The following is an 18,738-nucleotide window of genomic DNA, read 5'->3' on the forward strand; positions in this document are numbered from 1 at the left end:
CCACCGTGTGACATACCTTTCTCTTATTGACGCGGTAGAGTTTGAGGGCGCAGCGGTCGCAGTCGTTCTGTTATAATTCATAAACTCATCATAATTAGATAATCAGATTATTTATTGTTCGAAATCGTATCGGATTGATTACTTGGCGTTGTTCTCATTAAATTATTATTTATTTGTTCATTAATTTGTTTTTGATAAACAAACTTTATCAGTGTATGCTTACTTATCTATGATGCTAGTATTCAACGAAAATTATAAATATAGTAAAACCACTTATTATCTATGAGTAAAACTACTCTTTTTTTATCTATGAGTAAAACCTCCTTATTAGCGGGGGGTATCAATAAATAATCCGCAAATACAGGATGGCATTTTACATGAAGTCATAGAGAAACTTTCCAAGGTGACTAAATAACCCGCAAATACAGGATGGCATTTTATATGAAATTGTAGGGGATATGTTTCAAGGTAACACAATAAAGAAAAATAAATATTGTTGACTATTATTCATTATGCAATATTTAAGTATAACAGATCCCACATTAAAATTAGTTAGTAATAACTTTAGTATCAAATCTAACATCAAAAAAATGTCAATTTATAAAGTTTTATATTAATGTTAGATGTGGTACTAAACTTATTACCAACTAACTTTAATATGAAATCTTTCAATCTTAAAATATTGCATATTCCCCAGCAATATATAAAACAAATATCGTTTTTATTATAGTTTTTGTACATTTTGATTAATTTTGTTGCGGCTAAGGCAATGATTTGAAGAACTTTGTAATTTTATTTTGCTTCTTTAATTCAAACTGATACTCAGTCACATCAATAATTTGTCCCTTAAAAATAACACTTGATCAATGCCCATATAGAAATCGCACAGTTTATTTTTAATTCTTTACTCAGATTTTTCAAATTGTTTTTCTTTAGTGGGCTCTGAATGTGGATTTCATGGATTAAATTAAATTTAATTTTTATTATTATTATATGATGAAAAGGAAGAAATCGTAATAGTAATCATAGATAAATGAAAATAAATATCAAGTGATACACACAATTATTTAAGTGTATATAATAATATTCAAGTAAGTAAAATAACATAGTTAAAAGAGGAGTATAATAGTAATTAAGTGAAAACATCACATGATCGCAATATAAAAGTGTCTTGTCCCTACTAGACAATATTAGAATATACTTGTTTATCTATGATTAGAATCTTTTAGATTTAGAATTAGAATACTCTTCTTTTATCTATGATTAGAATACCCCGTGTTCATCTTGTCTTGTCTATATAAATCGTTTCTGATGGCTACGCTTAACTTTTGACATATGTTTACTGGGCTCGTTTCTTTTTTTGCAGGTTATGGTAGTGATGGGTCGTTGACGTTTTTTCCGTCAACGAAACGAAACGGTTAACGGGTTCTCGTCAACTAGTTGAAAAACTAGTTAAATTTCAACTATAGTTGATTTTAACGATTCAACGCTGGCAACGTTAATAACTATGAGTTGAAAATACTGTTTCGTTGAAAGTTAATGAAGTTTGTTCCTTATCTATGTTCGTCCCAGTTAAATGTCAAATCATTTGATCAATAACAAGGTTTAGAAGTTGAACTGTGTATCCCATCATATTGTTTATTTTTAATTTTAAAGCAAAAGGATATAGTATACTGAAACAACGAATTTATAATTAAAATAGCAATGTTTCACATAATAAACAAATAATTTATATAACTCAATAATTTATTTTCAGGTTAGGTTTAAAAAATGACTTCAAGTAATTTCAAATTAAAAATGTTATGGATATAACGAAAAATATTAGTAACAAAACATTTGAAAGTTAGTATTCATCTATCTATTTATGACCTTGTTAACTAAGAAGATTTTTATATGACATGATATTCCATATAGCCTGAAAAATCAAATGAAGATTAACTTAAATAGAAGTTTTTATGAAATCTTATAAATTAAACAAATCATTTTTATAAGTACATTTTATTCAAATATTTACATATATTATACATTTTAACTATAATTATAAATTTCAAATAGATTATATAATTTGTTACATAACAAAACTAAAATTTTAACAATTTTAAATTTTATCAAATCGATTTTGATCTAAATTTACATTTAAATACATTAATTTTTCGACTTTTGTATTTTGTAGTCTCGATCTTCTATCCGTAATAACCATGCCTGCTTTTGAAAAGATCCTTTCACAAGGAACGGAGGTAGCTACAACATTGCATTGATTTTTAAACAATCTCGCCAAATTTGGATAAACATGCTGGTGATTTCTCCACCATTGCATTGGGCAATTTAATATACCTTCTGCAGATTTCATAGGCAAGCTATCATCAGCGAGATATATATCAATTTCCTTTATAGCAGCACATAGTGGAGTCGATTGATGCAGTGATGCTCCTACTAGGTTATTTAAAATAGTCCATGGGTTATACTCATCAATATCTTCCATGGACGTTGATGGCATGGGAACAACATTCTCTAAAAGTCTTCGTTCTTCAATGATTTTTGCTACTTTTTGCTTAAGATCTTCTTTAATAATTTTTGCATCTTCTATGTTTGAGAAACCCTTCATTTTGAACCTAGGATCTAATAATGTACAGATTCCAAATGTCTTGCTCCTCTCGACATTTGGAAATCTGTCATTAATTCCTGATTTAAAAATTTCAGTGATTCTTCTAATTACTGGCAACAGGTCATTTCGTGCCAATAATTTGTTGCATGACTCATTCAAACATCTTACTAACACTATTACCAGGCTTCCTGTCAGGTAATTTTCACCACTTACAGTGGTGGTAATATCTTCGAATGGTTTTAAAATTAAGCATAGTTGTGGCAACATTTTCCACATTTCAGGAGTCAATGATGGTAGATTTGCATCTAAAACACTCATTGTCATCCTTATTGACTCTTCAACCTCGACAAATCGTTTCACCATGTAAAAGGTGGAGTTCCACCTTGTTTCGACATCTTGAATCAATTTTTTTGTGTGTCCATATTGCTGCATTTGGTATTTCTGCAGTTTTTCACATGCAGTGACACTCCTCCGGAAGTGGCCAACAATTTTCTTTATTATATCGATCTCACTCTTAATCAACTTGAGGCCATCATTTACTATTAAATTAATAGTGTGCGCAAAACATCCATAATGTTTTATTTTTAAAATGTCTTTAATGGCTTTTTTCATGTTATTGGCATTATCACTAATGGCAAAATTTACCTTCTGAAGCAATTTCCAATTGTCAAGGATTGTTTGAATTTCTATTGCTAGATTTTCTGATGTATGCGCTCCTTCAAATTGACAGCATCCGAGAAGAACAGTTTTTAAGTTATAATTGTCTGTAATATAATGGCCTGTAACTGCCACATATGCTTCAGTAACCCTAGAAGTCCAAACATCTAACGTTATGCAAATAGTTTGTGCTTCAGCTAAAACTTCTGCTCTTGTATTTTCAACTGCCTTGTTGTATTGCTCCTCGAGCATGGATCCTGAAACAGTCTTTCTAGATGGAAGAACATATCCTGGTATCCACCGCATCAACTTTTTAAACGCTCTTTCTTCAACTAATGAAAATGCATGGAAACTATCAATGAACATATCCATCAAATCTTGGTCAATCATTTTTTTTTGTTCGCTGCTAATTTTTTTAGTCATAAAAGTCTCCAATACCCTCTGACGCACACTTGTAGGTTGTTGTTGAGCACTACTAGAACTTGGTATAGCCTCTCCGGAATTACTCATATACTGTGAAATACGAGTCTGCTGTGAACTTCCTGCCTCAGTTTCTTGCAACGAAGCATATATGGAAATATGCTTTCTTTTTAAATGACTCTTTAAATTGGCGGTTGTTGAACTATACTTTATCTGCTGGTTGCACACATTACACTTTGCTTTCATACTATCAATTTTTTCAAAATGGTACCACAATACACTAGTATTTCTACGAGATGCCATTTTTTTAAAAAAGAATTTGAAAAAAAAACAATATTTCTTAAAATTTAAACTTATTGTAAAACTAATCGATAATATAAAATATATAAAATTATTAAACTATGTTATTTACTAAATTTAAAACTAATTAAAATATATTTGATAAAATCTAAAATAAATTATTATTAAAAAACTATTTTAAATACTAATGATATAATGATAGATAATGGTATAACAATTTTATTTAAAAAGCACAAAATTTTAACTAAAATTTTTACTGAATAACGTATCTTTCAATTTTAAAAAATTGGCAAGCGCGTAATTAAGATAAAAGTAATCGGGATGAGTTCTGAACTTATACTAAATAAAAATTATTAAAAATCAAAATTAACAATATTAGCCCCGCCCGTAAGGGGCGGGTTACATTAATTTATACATCTGAGGGGGATGATTTCTTGGACTTATTTCAAAGCATGCTGCAGACCAGGCATCGGCAACCCATGGCACGCGTGCCAGGCTATGGCGCCGTAACAAAATGTTCGAGGAATATTAAATGTTTTCAAATAGATTATTATAAATACTGTAACATTGTCTAATATTTATAAGAATTATATGAACTGAATCACGTAGTCAATTCATTTAAAGTATATAAGTGAGCTTTAAAACTCTAGCTAGAATTGAAATTGAAATCTGAATTATTTTCTATATACAATTTTTCAAAATCAATTATTTTGTTAGGATAAGCAGGAAGTTCTTTGAATCATTTGAATCGGACGCTTAGTTCTCTCAAAAAACTGCCATTTTTATACATTTAGCTCCGTATCTTCGAAATGACTTGGCCTGCCTTTACCAAAAACTAATAAACACTTCTCCCAATCATTATTAACTGAATGTTTTTTAGATAATTAAAATCGGATGCTCCGTTTTCTCAAAAACTCGATTTTTATTTTCTGCACTCTTTGCTCTTTATCTTCGTAACTGCTGGACCTGCCTTTGCCAAAAACTAATCAACTCATCTCCCTATCAATAGAAATCGAATATTTTTTGAACGATTCAAATCGGTTGATTCGTGTGCCCGAAAACGTGACTGGAAATTTGTATCCATACATACATACACACACACATCCATTTTTTCTGAGGTATGCCAAAATGTTCAGAAACCTTCAAAACGTCGAGAAATGTAAAAATTTTCAATTTCGATTTTCGGCACATTACAATAACTTACCCTACGGGAATTAATTTTTATTTAAATATGTTATGTTACTATAATGTATTTTGCACATGAGTTTGAGGTGCGAAATAAATGCAGATGACGACCAAGTAATCCCGGCGATCTGCATAATTTAGCATTGAAGGTTTTCTTTAAAAAAATGTGTTTAGGAAATATTCAATTAATATTTCAAACAAACAGTTTTATTACAATCATCCTGAAAAGTTTTATTATATTTTACCTAACAATAAGCGATTATAATTCTAGTAATTGTCAATGGCGCCAGGTATAGGATTTTCCAAGTAATCCCGGCGATCTGCATAATTTAGCATTGAAGGTTTTCTTTAAAAAATATGTTTAAGATATATTCAATTGATATTTTAAACAAACAGTTTTATTACAATCATCCTGAAAAGTTTTATTATATTTTACCTAACAATAAGCGATTATAATACTATAGTAATTGTCAATGGCGCCGGATATAGGATTTTCCAAGTAATCCCGGCGATCTGCATAATTTAGCATTGAAGGTTTTCTTTAAAAAAAAATATGTTTAGGATATATTCAATTGATATTTCAAACAAACAGTTTTATTACAATCATCCTGAAAAGTTTATTTTATTTTACCTAACAATAATAAGCGATTATAATACTATAATTGTCAACGGCGCCAGATATAGGATTTTTCAAGTAATCCCGGCGATCTGCATAATTTAGCATTGAAGGCTTTCTTTAAAAAAAATATGTTTAGGAAATATTCAATTGATATTTCAAACAAACAGTTTTATTATAGTTATCCTAAACACCATTCCAAAATGTTTATCGATAGATTGTTTATTTTATTAATTTTATTAATTTCAATATAAGTAATATTTATCATGTCATGTTTTAATTATTGAAGGTAATTTCGAATCAATATAAAGCTAGCTGATAGTTAAATAAATAAATATTTATTACTATAAATAATTTTATATATGAAATGAATTATTAACATAAATCTCAACCTACAAAAGATAAGTTCATAAAAAAATACTAGAATGATTTTCAAATTTATTTTCAATTTCTTTACTGTAGATTTCGAGGCCAAAACTGCAAAACTGAGATCATTACCAAAAAACTGTAGATCTACAGTTAAAACTTTAGACATGACAACACTGTATAAGAGTTATATTCCTAGATAAAGAGTTGGTTGTTGATATCATACATTCGAACCTAATAATTATAAGTTTAAGAAAGAACCCCTAGAGTACTCTATTGCTTTTCAATTGTAATATTCGACAACGAACGAATATGCATTTCGTTGAAAAGTAACTGGGCGCCATGTTTTTAACTCATTGACAAACCAGTTGATTTTTCAACTAGTTGTTTCGTTGCGTCGAAACGGTTGATTCGTTAACGAAGGAGAAACGGTTGAAAAAAACCGTTCGTTGATTCAACGCCCATCACTAGGTTATGGATTTTGTTTTGAAATAATTTTACTTAAGTACGGATTGTAGGACGGATTGTACTAAAGTATTTCGACGTATTTTAAAATGACTAGCGAAGTAGATTTGGGTATTTTACTAGAATGCGAATCTTGGTTTTTAACCAGTAGATTTTTTCCAAGCAAAGTTGGAGGTAAACCAGCTTGGTTGTCTTTAAAAGATTTGCCTGACTCGGAAAGTTTACAATGTGATTCATGTAAAGAACCAACTATTCTTCTTTGCCAAGTAATGATTACAATAAATTATTATACGTATGCAGAATATGTAATTATAAATAATATTATTTATTATTAAAAAGGTGTATGCACCAATAGATGATCAACCAGAATGTTTTCATAGGACTATATTTGTATTTATTTGCACCAATGGGCTTTGTTGCAAAGTGAATGATGTTGGGTTTGTATATATTTTAACCAGATTAAACTTAAGTTTATAAGTTTAACTTAAGTTATATGTATGCATGTGCAACATCACATAAATCAAATACCGCATTATAAAAAAGTATACATATATTTTTTATAAAATATATTTTCAATTAAATTGTTTCTTACTTGAAGTAGTTAACTAGTATCATTGTTAATTTATATTGAGTGTGGTTCAAATGGTTTTGATTAAATATTTGGAAACACGAATTATATATTGTTTGGAAATTAAAATTTGACTTGAATAAATTTCCATTGTTTATTGCAGAAATTTGAAAGTGTTTCGGAGTCAGTTACCGAGAATCAATGATTTTTACTCTTCCAATCCTCCAGAAGAAATTGAAGAGGTATGCATTGTTTATTCCTTCTGTATTTTTTTTTTATTTACTATAAAAATTGTATTTATGTATGTGTGAATCAAATGAATAGGATGTCCCACTTGCTCTACCACCGTTATGTGCAGTTTGCGGAAGTTCAGGACGTTTTAAATGTGGCAATTGCCACTTATACAGGTACTGTAGCAAAATCCATCAGGTTGCTCATTGGAAGAGTGGACATAAATCACTGTGTAAAACCTTAAATCAGGTATGTGTTGTGCTTTACCTGCATAACTTATTTCACTATTAATAAAATATATGTGAAAATTTATAGGAAAACTCTAATCTAGCAGGGCTGCTTGCAGATACCTCTTTGGATGGCTTTTTGTTAAAGGAATGGTTATTAGATATAGATGCTGAACCTTCAGTAAGAACTTTATTAGATTCTGGCTGTCAATAACGTTATTTACATTATATATATATATATATATATATATATATATATATATATATATATATATATATATATTAGGGTGGTCCTTAAAATGGTCATTTTTGAATTTCCTTGCTCCCAGGGGCCCAAATGGTTCCAAATTGATAAAAAACAATTCTTTGAAAGTTTTAGCTCTTAATATTAATGTTTAGATAGAGCACAATTCAATAAAACTTCATATGGAAAGAGCATGGAAAATTTTTATATATATATATATATATATATATATATATATATATATATATATGATAGTTTTTTCGACGTTGATACATATTTGTAATATTTTTGCAGCCCAACCGTCGAATTAAAAAAAGATTAAATAACAAAATTAGGAGAAATAGAAGGAGCACATATTGCCCTCCTATATTCAATGTTATTGATAGCATTGCATTGTGGACACTGCATTGTGCTCCTTCTATTTCTCATTTGTTAATATAATAGTATTTTATTATTTTACACAAATTTAGTGTTCAATCAATTTTACATCATAATTAATTTTTTCTGTTGTTTTTCCTGGTTTGATTACTGAATGATGACACACATCAAGTGTCGAAACGTTTAATGGAATAAATAATTTTGTTATTTAATCTTTTTTTTAATTCAACGGTTGGGCTGCAAAAATATTACATATATATATATATATATATATATATATATATATATATATATAGTTGAGCGTTTTTGTTTTTGCGAATCACAGGAATTATACAGAATTACTTGTATGTGCAGATCATAGTGTTGTTTTTTATATTTGTATATATACTTTCTTAAAGGTTATGTCAAATTGTGATGAAACAGATGAATTAGAACGTAGAATGTCAGAATTCAAACTTATGGAAAAAATAATGAGATTGGTACTATGGCTGATGTGCCTGATAAAGAACTAGAAAATTTTGCGATGGTTGGCGATAAAATGTTTATGAAGTTCAGTAAGCGAGTGTCTTTATATCCTGAACAGGTAAGAATGATAGAATACATAAATAATAACACACAATAGTGCATTCTATATTAGAGCTCTTGCAACAACGTTTTAAGTTTATTTTAATTTGGGTTTTTCTGCCTTCATATTGAATATAGAATAAACAAAATTTATTACTTTTACAAAAATGTGAATTCCTTTTTAATAATGGGTTTAGGTTATAAGGTTTAACCGTGGTGGTGAACCATTGTGGATATCTGATAAAAATACTATTGAACCTGAAGATGTGCCGCCTTGTCAATATTGTAATGGCCCAAGAGTCTTTGAATTTGAGGTATGTATCAAATTGTTGACTATTGAAAGAACTCTGGATTACATTGACAATCACCTTATATAATTTTGTATTGACTTATTGATGTAATTGTATAAACCAATTATTCTAGATTATGCCTCAGCTATTGAATAACATAAATGTTACCACTACTCGATGTAGCATTGATTGGGGTGTTCTTTGTATATATACTTGCAAAAAAAGCTGTGACATCGGAAGTGCTTACAAAAAGGAATTTATTCATAAACAAGATTTTATTGATAAATAATAACTAGCAAAAGTAATTATAGACAAGATTTATTTTGAATAAATTCATAAAAAAATATTTACAATTTTTCTTTAATATTACTAATAAATTAGTTCTTATGAAATTACACAGTTTAATCAAAAATAAGAGTTAACTTCAATAACCTATTCTATAATGTAAGATCTTTATTCATTCTCATTTGCTTCCTTTTATGATATTCTTCAACATTATTATATTGCTTCTTGAATAAACTAGCAGTAAAACTATGCAAATCTGCACATTTGTTTTGAGTTACTATTTCTTGAACCATAGGACATGCAACATTTTCAACTTTAATGTATAGCATTTTCTCTGGATCAAAACAATATTGAACTAAATAATTGTTTCCTAAGAAGTATAAGTTTTTTTCATACGAAGTGAATTTAGTTGCTTCTGCTGGTAATTTTATTGTTTGTAGAATATTACATTCCATAAAATTTGCAGCTGTAAATGATATGCTGCAAATGTTAACATCGCAAGATTTATACAATAAAGCAATTGCTATAATTTTTTCACCAATCACATTTACTTTCATTGATATTATAGCAGTTGATAATTTAACACAAAGAAGTTGTTGCCCTGTGAGATAATGCCATGCTCTTATAGTAGCATCACCTGATGCGGAAATAATATATCTGGATGTTCAGTCAATATATCTAATGAAGATACAAATTCTTCATGTCCAAGACAATAAGCTACAATATTAAAAGTATCGGGATAAGCAGAAACTCTAATTTTCTCATCTCTATCACATGATATAATGCATCTGAAATTATATATTCCATTATTACAAAAAATTCTATATGTATATTGTATATTATATATTAGTCCATGAGCCTCTGCTTGTTTTTGAAAATCATGCTATCAATCAATATTGAATATGATCAGCCTATACAAAGGAAAGTCTTTATGATACTATTAGGTACCTTATAAAAGTTTCCACTATTAAAATTAGCAAACTTTGTAGATTAAGTTCCTGAACACCAAAGTTATAATAACTTATAATTTTCATATATAATATATAAAAGTGTGATTAAATTACATAACATATTACACTAATATTTAGATGCGAAAGTAAAATATTATAAAAGCGTCTGCTAAAGATATTTATCACAATTGTCAAATAAAGCATTGGCTTATGGTATAATAACTTGCTGCAATTATTACTTATCATCTGGTGTTAATAAGACATCTAGCAACATGCTAAGATGTCCCAAAATTAATTTTGGATGCCATTTATTTTTTTTTTCTGCAAGATACACATCTCCTGTTTTATCTGCTATAACTAACTTATTGCAATTTTCTGAAAATTTCATAGCACTGGCTGCTCTCGACATTGAATATGTTTCAATGCAATCATAAGAATCTGTTTTGAAATAAATGTGCAATACTTTTTGATCAGTCACAATTGCAAAGTATTCACATGTTTTTGAGAATGCTACCATGCAAATGTTTTCTTTGATTTTGGGATTTGACTGGACTATTTTTATATCTGTAGTAGTACTTTCAGCTAAATTGTGAATGAGAATCGTATCATTTACACCAATAAGTAAATTAGTGCGTTTCAATTCCAAAACAGCCATCTTTTATAGAATATCTAATGCACTACGTACTGTTATTCTAACTTATTCAAAGTGCTCATTAGCAACTTCCATTCCAAATGTCACTTATTTTAATAAATAGTTTAAACATAAAATTTACTATATTTAAATTATTTTATACATTATTTAAAAAAAATTAAAACGTAGATATATAAAATTGATAATGCAGTGATGGTATTTCGATGATAAAATAAATGATAGCCTATTTTCAATACACCTAAATAGAAGTCTACGCTAATATAACATAACCCCATACTCTTCTTTTATCTATGCATAACCCTAATTAGAACTTGACCCACGTGCGTCAAATGACAGTTTGATACGCTTCTATGTATATTATATGTATCTATGTATGAAGCTATGAAGCAAATACGCAAATACGCGAAATCTCTTTCATAGATAAGTAAGCTCTCTTTTACCCATGGCCGGTAATCTCGGAACAAACGTCTGTAACCCGAGTTTAGTTAGAGCCCCTGCCGCCGGTCGCGCTTGTTTTTTTTTTTTTATTTTTTTTTCACTTTGAAATCGAATTTGACATATGACAGATACTTAAATTAAACATGGCGTCCATTGTAATAAATTTTTCATGGAGAGATAACCTAGACAATATAATAAATGCTTGTTAGAGTAAAAAACAAATAAGCTGTCGAAGTGCATTGTTTAACGAAGAAGAAATACCAAGAAAAAATGCATGTATTATGTAGTTCCAGCGAGAAACGACGAAGTAAAAGTAAAATAAGTAATAATATTTGCCGGCTTTCAATCTAAGTGAGTACTTTTATTAATATGCATACTTCGAATTACTTTCATTTGATTGTACTATTCTGATATGATTTTTCATTACAGTTTAATAATTCAGAAATAATTGAGACATTTAACTATATCAATACTAGAAATTTTAAGGTTATAAATAGACAGAGAGAATTCCTGTCAGCTCTCTGAAAGGTATGTTATTAAATAACTAAATATAATTAATCTTGTTCTAATAATGTAGGATCATAACTAATAATTCTACATCGATTTTTTCAGCAGTATAAAAGGAAAATACGTTCAAATGTAAAATGTTTAGACGGTTTACTAAACACATTCACAAGTGTACAAGTATTGATATGAGATGAATGAATACACAGGAAAAAACAATAAGAATGAAGTCTGAAATGTGCTGAAATCTTTGCTGATCTCCCACTAATATTGAACAGTACGACTCGTAATTATATATTAAGTCAGTTTGGAGAACATACTAAAAACACTAATGATATAATCGTAAGTGAAAGGAAATTCTCAATAATGGTGAAATTCTAGCTAGTGCAAAGGTTAATTTAGGTTTGGCTATGTCACAGGAAAAGTTTTTAAGTATTAATAATTTCATTTTGATATTACAAGAAATATTATTATCTGTGTTGTTTAATGATGATAAAGGGAATCACATTGTATAGATTTTCAGGAACTGTCAAATGACAGGCAAAGTATAATCATGATTAATGATAAAATTCTAAAAAGCAAAGGGATAAAACACCCTTAATGTGCACTTGCTTATTGCATTTGACTATTCTGAAAGAGATGTCAATAGCTTTACTCTAAAATGTCTTATTGTAGATGCTATAAGAAAACTATTAAGTACTGTTATAATAATATCAATGATTGTTGTTTTTCTTTAAGACAATGATAATAATGACATTTTGAACAAACATTTGAATGCACATTAACAATAGCGCAGAAAGATTCCCAAATAGAGACTGTACATCATAGATATTATGTAACTTAATGTTAATCAAAATAAATATATATGTAAATATATATATATAATATATATATATATATATATATTGGTTATATATTGATCTGAATCAATATCAATCAAAGAATTGTGGTTATATATGTATATGTATATATATAAATAATATACATTCATGTACATTTCTATTCTTTTTGTGCTCAGCTTGAAAGGCTGATATGCTAAAATGATATTACACACACACATATATATATATATATATGTATATATATATATATGTATATATATATATATATATATATATATTTGTATATATATATATACATTGTGGATAGCGTGTACATTTAAGTACATTTTTATGCTTTTCGCACATAGTTTTTACAGCTTACTACCATCTATTATAATCATATATAATGTTATATATATATATATATATATATATATATACATTGTGGATAATGTGTATATTTATGTACATTTTTATGCTATGTGTGCTTTGTTTATAAAGAGAACTATGTAGATATAATGTAGAATGTTTTTGTGAAAAATAAATGCTTCAAAATTTTTTTTTTTTTCAATTTTTCTTTTTTTAAATTTTGAATTAAAACGGTCCATATAATTTTGGTTCATTTCTATAGTATTTTTTATACGCACCCGTTCAGGCGACTAGTGCCATCTGTAGCGCGGGGCTTCAACTAACACAGGAATGTGGCAACGAAATATGGCCCGAGAGAGCGATCTATATACTCTTCTTTTATCTATGCTTTTACCCACTTTTACCTATACTTTGAAGCATCGGTTGCATCGGTTCAAAAAACGTCAACCTAAAGTTTTTTGTCTACACTTTACCATTTTAAAATCTCTATGGGAAAACAAGTGTGACAATAAAATAAAATAAACCCCAAACTTCAAAAATGTTGATCATTTAGCAGTAAAAATAATGTTGAGCATTGTTCGTGCGAGAACTAAATAATCTTAGATAATTAAAACATTGAGGAAGTAACATGATTTGTTAATTGAATTGTATTTATATAAGCTAAAATAGCAGTGATATCTTATTGTTGTTTAAAATGCCAGTAAATATATAACATTTCAGCAGAAGTTTTTCACGAAACGTCAAGATGTTATTACTCAATTCGTACAAAAATTTATTAGCAAACATTCATAAGTTGCAATATTCTTCATTTACTGCGAAAGTACTTATCGATTCTTATAGGATACCTTTGCCGTTACAATGTAATCATTTTTGCCCTGGCAAAGTCAATAACTCGTTTCGAAATCTTAATAACCGATTATTTCTTAGTAATCAGTGGCGTCATTTGTGCAATGAGGTAAAGGCTGTAAATAAGTTAGTTATAACTTCTCCATATTTACGTCATACGCGGAATTTTCATATGAGCAGTCAAAGATATAAAAATGAAGGGCAGAAAGATTCCAATAAACAAGACGACGAAAAGAATAAAATGAAGTCAGTTCTAGCAAAGGCTTTTCTATGGATGCTCACAGGGTATATGGTAATAGCAATTCTGTCTACCATATTTCCCAACAAACAACGTGATCAACTTGTTCGATACATATCTTGGAATGAGTTTTATCATCATATGCTATCCAGAGGTGAAGTTGAACAAATTATTGTTCGACCTGATTTAGATGTTGTTACAATAATACTTCATGAAGGCGCCGTCATAAAAGGAAGGCGTTTAGAAACTAGAACATTTCACATGAGTGTAATTGATCCTCAGAAATTCGAAGACAAGCTCAGAAATGCAGAGGCTTCGTTAGGAATAAAAGAAGGTATACCAATCACTTATGAAAGAAATGCTGATTTGCCTGGTAAATTGTTCATAACAATATTAATTGGTGCTGTTATATTATCTCTTTTATCCAGAGGTAAGACTTTTAAACCTCCTACGATGGACACCTTCACTCAAATGGGGAGAGCCAAATTCACTTTAGTAGATCCTGTTAATACAACTGGAAAAGGTGTGTTATTTAAAGATGTAGCAGGATTGCAAGAAGCAAAGCAGGAAGTTATGGAATTTGTAGATTACTTGAAAAATCCTGAACGATACAAAACATTAGGAGCTAAGGTGCCAAAAGGTGCACTGCTTCTTGGACCTCCTGGATGTGGTAAAACTATGCTTGCTAAAGCAGTAGCAACTGAAGCGCAGGTACCGTTTCTCTCTATGAATGGTTCAGAATTTATAGAAATGATTGGTGGTCTAGGGGCTGCCAGAGTACGAGACTTGTTCAAAGAAGCTGCTAAAAGAGCTCCATGTATTATATATATTGATGAAATTGATGCAATAGGCCGCCAAAGGGGAGGCGATATGCCAAGCGGAGGCACTGGCGGCCCAGGATCAGGAGAGTCTGAACAAACCTTGAATCAATTGTTAGTTGAAATGGATGGCATGGCTAGTACTGAAGGTGTGCTAATGTTGGCTTCGACAAATAGAGCTGATGTTTTAGATAAAGCACTTCTGCGTCCTGGTCGATTTGATAGACATATTGTGATAGATCTTCCAAATTTAGCTGAACGTAAAGAAATTTTTGTACGCCACCTCTCACCAATAACATTAGAGAAAACTCCAGAATTTTATGCTCCGCGCTTAGCTCCATTAACACCAGGGTTTTCAGGTGCAGATATTGCTAATGTTTGCAATGAAGCTGCATTACATGCTGCTAAAAATAAAGAACACAAGTTACAGCACAAGATTTAGAGTATGCAGTTGAAAGAGTTGTAGGTGGTACTGAAAAGAGAACACATGCCATGTCTCCTGGTGAGAGAAAAACAGTTGCGTATCATGAAGCAGGACATGCATTAGTAGGATGGCTGCTAAAACATACTGATGCACTGTTAAAAATTACTATAGTACCTCGTACCAACCTAGCCTTAGGATTTGCAATGTATACACCTACTGATCAAAAGTTATTTTCAAAAGAAGAATTATTTGAAAGAATGTGCATGGCTTTAGGAGGACGAGTTGCAGAGTCATTAACATTTAACAAAATCACTACTGGTGCTCAGAATGACTTAGAAAAAGTAACAAAAATGGCTTATGCACAAGTCCAACAGTATGGAATGTCTGAAGCTGTAGGTTTGGTTAGTTTCCCAGAAAAGGATGATGGGGCTATGTTTCAAGGTAAAAAGCCATATAGTAAAACATTAGCGACTTTGATCGATTGTGAAGTTAACAATTTAGTTACCAAAGCATATCTTAAAACAGAAGAAGTGCTCAAGGCGAATAAAGATAAATTAGAATTACTTGCTGAAACACTATTAAAACAAGAAACTTTAAATTACGCAGATGTAGAGAAATTAATTGGGCCACCACCATATGGTCCTAAGAAACTTATAACGCCTGATGAATTCGATGATGTCACACCACTAAATAAGAAAGAAAACACTGATGAAAAAGAATCTAAAGTGTAAACATAATGTATATTTTCCTAAAGTAATTATGAATGCCTATCAGAGTTGTTTTGTGTATTAAAATAATAATATATTTATTTAAGTTTTATACATTGCTAATATTATTTCATTGTTTTTCACAGCCTACCATGATTGTTAGGCAGATTATTGCATAAACTAATATTTAACACAAATACAATTAAAATTATGAAGATATATCAAGCTTTGAAATATGAGTATAGAGGAATGCAAGAAATAAGAACTACATATTTCAATTCAAGTGTGAATATAAATTACATAACTATAAATAAAACTACATAATAATAAATTACACTTATGTTTTTAAAGTCTCATTTTTATTGTCTCTTCACATAGATACTCAACTTGGTTTGTGTATAAATCTGCCATTGTTTACAATTAAGAAAACGAGCTAAATACTATGTGAAATAGAGTTATGCATTTCAATATGCCTACGAATCTCAAATTGTATGCCCGAAATTGAGACAATAAAAATATCAAGGTAAGGGTCCTTAATAAATATCAAAGTAATTATTTTGCTTTACGATTCCACTAGGCAATCAGATGACCAGACAATTCATGAATAAACAAATGTCAATAAAATAATGATTTAAAGAATTTTACTCATAAATGTTAGATTGTAAAAATTTTGGTCGACCAGGTGATCAAATCAATATTTTTTGCAGTGTTGACCAAAGCAAAAAGGAAAATTTGAGAATAAAATCAATTTTATAATTCTTTTTTAAAAGAAAAAAAAACAATTCTTTGATTATCTTATTATTATATTATTTATATGGAAATAATGCTCTAAACTTTTAATCCGATACAACTCCGCGCGGATTCATTCAGCGGGAGAAGTTATATCCTGGAACTTACTCTAGAGCTACCCCACTCTAATATGAAACAAAGTTTAGGTAGCAGATTCTTCTTCATCAATTTTATTGGATATTATGATCTTTTCTAAGTTTTCTATTGCTTTATTCAATTTACTTTGATTTTTCTCAATATCACAAAGTTTTTCCAATATTCTTATTTCTAGATCAGCAAATTTGTTATCCATATACTCTTTCATAGACCTTAATAAAAGTGTTGCTGTGTTCATTGTGAGCAACTGACCTTCCATACAATGTGAACTATTAATGGATTCAGGCATTTTAATATGAGCGTTTTTATCCGAGCGTGCCTCCAGATTCTGATCGAGACCATCTGATTTATTATTTACCTTGGCGGTTAGTCGGAGTCCATAAATCCATAAACTTTGAGGTGTTGCAATATTAATGAACTAAAATTATAAATTATATAGCAAAAATAAGCATTTATTTTATTATGCAATTTAAGAAAAAATCATAAGAGGTTACATGAAAATTTGATTTGTTGATCACCTTTAGCATACATTGCAGAATTGGTTCTTTAAAATTTACTTTAACTTCATAAATAAGAGTATCTTCAAATTCATCATATAATTCTGCTTTGAATGTATCATAATATTCATACAATGGTCCAGTATAAATTTCTACATATTTTGAACCAGATACAAGATGTAAAGAATAAAACTTCTGAGATGGTGATATTGAATTTAGAGTCAAAGTACATGTTTCATTTGTATTTTGCTCAAGTTGAATACAGGATTCCATACAAACTGTTGAATCTACTGAAACACTAAATTTATTTTTGATATGAGAAAAGTGTATTTTAAAATATTATTATATATTCTTACTCTTCAACTAGCTCACAATCGCCATATGTTTTTACAGATATTGTATCATAAATAGTTTTGTCATTCGAAACAGCCCAATTTGATACCACTCTTATCTTTAGATTATCCTGATTTTTTATATTTGCGCTAGCCATTTCAATACACCAGATAAATACTAAATTTCAATGAATTTTAAATCTGAAGTGTTAATATTATTATTTAGCATTTATATATTATTATATATTATATATTATTACATAAACGATTGAATTTCTATTGAAAGGCAAATCCATGAATAAAATCAAAATAACTTTATTTACTATAATACGCAATAACCTTAAATCAAAGGACCCAATATACTATAATAATGGACCCAATAGACCTAATCTATAATAATGGACCTATTGGACCTAATGACCTAATCAATTGTATAGGGAACAAATACAAATCAAATGTCAAAGTGACAAGCAAAGTGAGCAAAGTCAGCAACATAGATAAATAAGTATAAATAGATGGCAAACACGGCCGCTTTAATATTACATCAATTGTAATTCTTTGAGCATTCAATAGATGCCGCTACCAACCGCAGCACGTAAATTTACCATTTAGTTTAATTCTAGATAAGATTTATTTGAAAATATAATATAGAAAAGATAAACCTGATTAATTCGATTAAATGAAATGAAAATATTATATATGCCCACAAAATATACTTCAACAAACTTTTTTTTTTCATTCAAAAACTATATATTTCAATAAATAAAATTGGTATAAATTATTAAAAAAGATATATTTTTAACTTCCCGTTGGGTAAGTTATAGTAATCGCAAAAAAATCGAAAATGAAAATTTTT

At 29.2% G+C, this 18,738-nt stretch overlaps 6 protein-coding genes and 1 long non-coding RNA gene across 9 annotated transcripts; 4 read left to right on the forward strand and 3 right to left on the reverse strand.

The window, feature by feature from the left end:
• Positions 1-1,889: 1,889 nt before the first annotated feature.
• On the reverse strand, positions 1,890-3,985 carry LOC113364039 (zinc finger BED domain-containing protein 4-like). The gene is made up of 2 exons (XM_026606500.1): positions 2,335-3,985; positions 1,890-1,915 (listed from the first exon to the last, which is right to left on the reverse strand). The coding sequence occupies exons 1-2, from the start codon at positions 3,983-3,985 to the stop codon at positions 1,890-1,892; spliced, it is 1,677 nt and encodes a 558-aa protein (XP_026462285.1).
• Positions 3,986-6,703: 2,718 nt separating this feature from the next.
• On the forward strand, positions 6,704-7,854 carry LOC113364047 (programmed cell death protein 2-like). Its single transcript, XM_026606507.1, has 5 exons — positions 6,704-6,880; positions 6,954-7,051; positions 7,346-7,424; positions 7,507-7,662; positions 7,729-7,854. The coding sequence occupies exons 1-5, from the start codon at positions 6,704-6,706 to the stop codon at positions 7,852-7,854; spliced, it is 636 nt and encodes a 211-aa protein (XP_026462292.1).
• An 876-nt stretch (positions 7,855-8,730) lies between these two features.
• Positions 8,731-9,423, forward strand: LOC113364111 (programmed cell death protein 2-like). The gene is made up of 3 exons (XM_026606584.1): positions 8,731-8,845; positions 9,024-9,140; positions 9,250-9,423. Exons 1-3 carry the CDS (start codon positions 8,747-8,749, stop codon positions 9,403-9,405), a joined length of 372 nt encoding a protein of 123 aa, XP_026462369.1. The 5' UTR covers positions 8,731-8,746; the 3' UTR covers positions 9,406-9,423.
• A 165-nt stretch (positions 9,424-9,588) lies between these two features.
• Positions 9,589-11,151, reverse strand: LOC113364102 (tRNA (guanine-N(7)-)-methyltransferase non-catalytic subunit wdr4-like). Its single transcript, XM_026606574.1, has 2 exons — positions 10,591-11,151; positions 9,589-10,189 (listed from the first exon to the last, which is right to left on the reverse strand). The coding sequence occupies exons 1-2, from the start codon at positions 11,004-11,006 to the stop codon at positions 10,024-10,026; spliced, it is 582 nt and encodes a 193-aa protein (XP_026462359.1). The 5' UTR covers positions 11,007-11,151; the 3' UTR covers positions 9,589-10,023.
• A 558-nt stretch (positions 11,152-11,709) lies between these two features.
• LOC113364095 lies at positions 11,710-12,300 on the forward strand. The gene is made up of 3 exons (XR_003366018.1): positions 11,710-11,792; positions 11,871-11,969; positions 12,054-12,300. It is a non-coding gene; the product is annotated as an uncharacterized LOC113364095 (long non-coding RNA).
• Positions 12,301-13,906: 1,606 nt separating this feature from the next.
• On the forward strand, positions 13,907-16,324 carry LOC113364057 (paraplegin-like). Its single transcript, XM_026606517.1, is given in 2 exon segments — positions 13,907-15,456; positions 15,459-16,324. Coding segments are annotated over 2 exon segments (2,037 nt in total). The 5' UTR covers positions 13,907-14,153; the 3' UTR covers positions 16,193-16,324.
• Positions 16,325-16,999: 675 nt separating this feature from the next.
• LOC113364067 lies at positions 17,000-18,314 on the reverse strand. 3 transcript variants are annotated; one of them, XM_026606543.1, is made up of 4 exons: positions 18,222-18,314; positions 17,907-18,083; positions 17,572-17,848; positions 17,000-17,471 (listed from the first exon to the last, which is right to left on the reverse strand). In XM_026606543.1, exons 2-4 carry the CDS (start codon positions 18,038-18,040, stop codon positions 17,100-17,102), a joined length of 783 nt encoding a protein of 260 aa, XP_026462328.1. In that variant the 5' UTR covers positions 18,041-18,083; positions 18,222-18,314; the 3' UTR covers positions 17,000-17,099. The 3 variants fall into 3 exon arrangements, with proteins under 3 accessions (XP_026462328.1, XP_026462314.1, XP_026462321.1); XM_026606529.1 differs by having other exon boundaries at positions 17,548-17,848; XM_026606536.1 differs by having other exon boundaries at positions 17,548-17,848; positions 17,907-18,060; positions 18,143-18,263.
• Between the last annotated feature and the right edge of the window lie 424 nt (positions 18,315-18,738).

Source organism: Ctenocephalides felis, unplaced genomic scaffold, assembly GCF_003426905.1.
Source record: "Ctenocephalides felis isolate EL2017-DRISC unplaced genomic scaffold, ASM342690v1 CF-g0.4_SCAFFOLD_00372, whole genome shotgun sequence".
NCBI classification, from domain to species: Eukaryota; Metazoa; Arthropoda; class Insecta; order Siphonaptera; family Pulicidae; genus Ctenocephalides; species Ctenocephalides felis.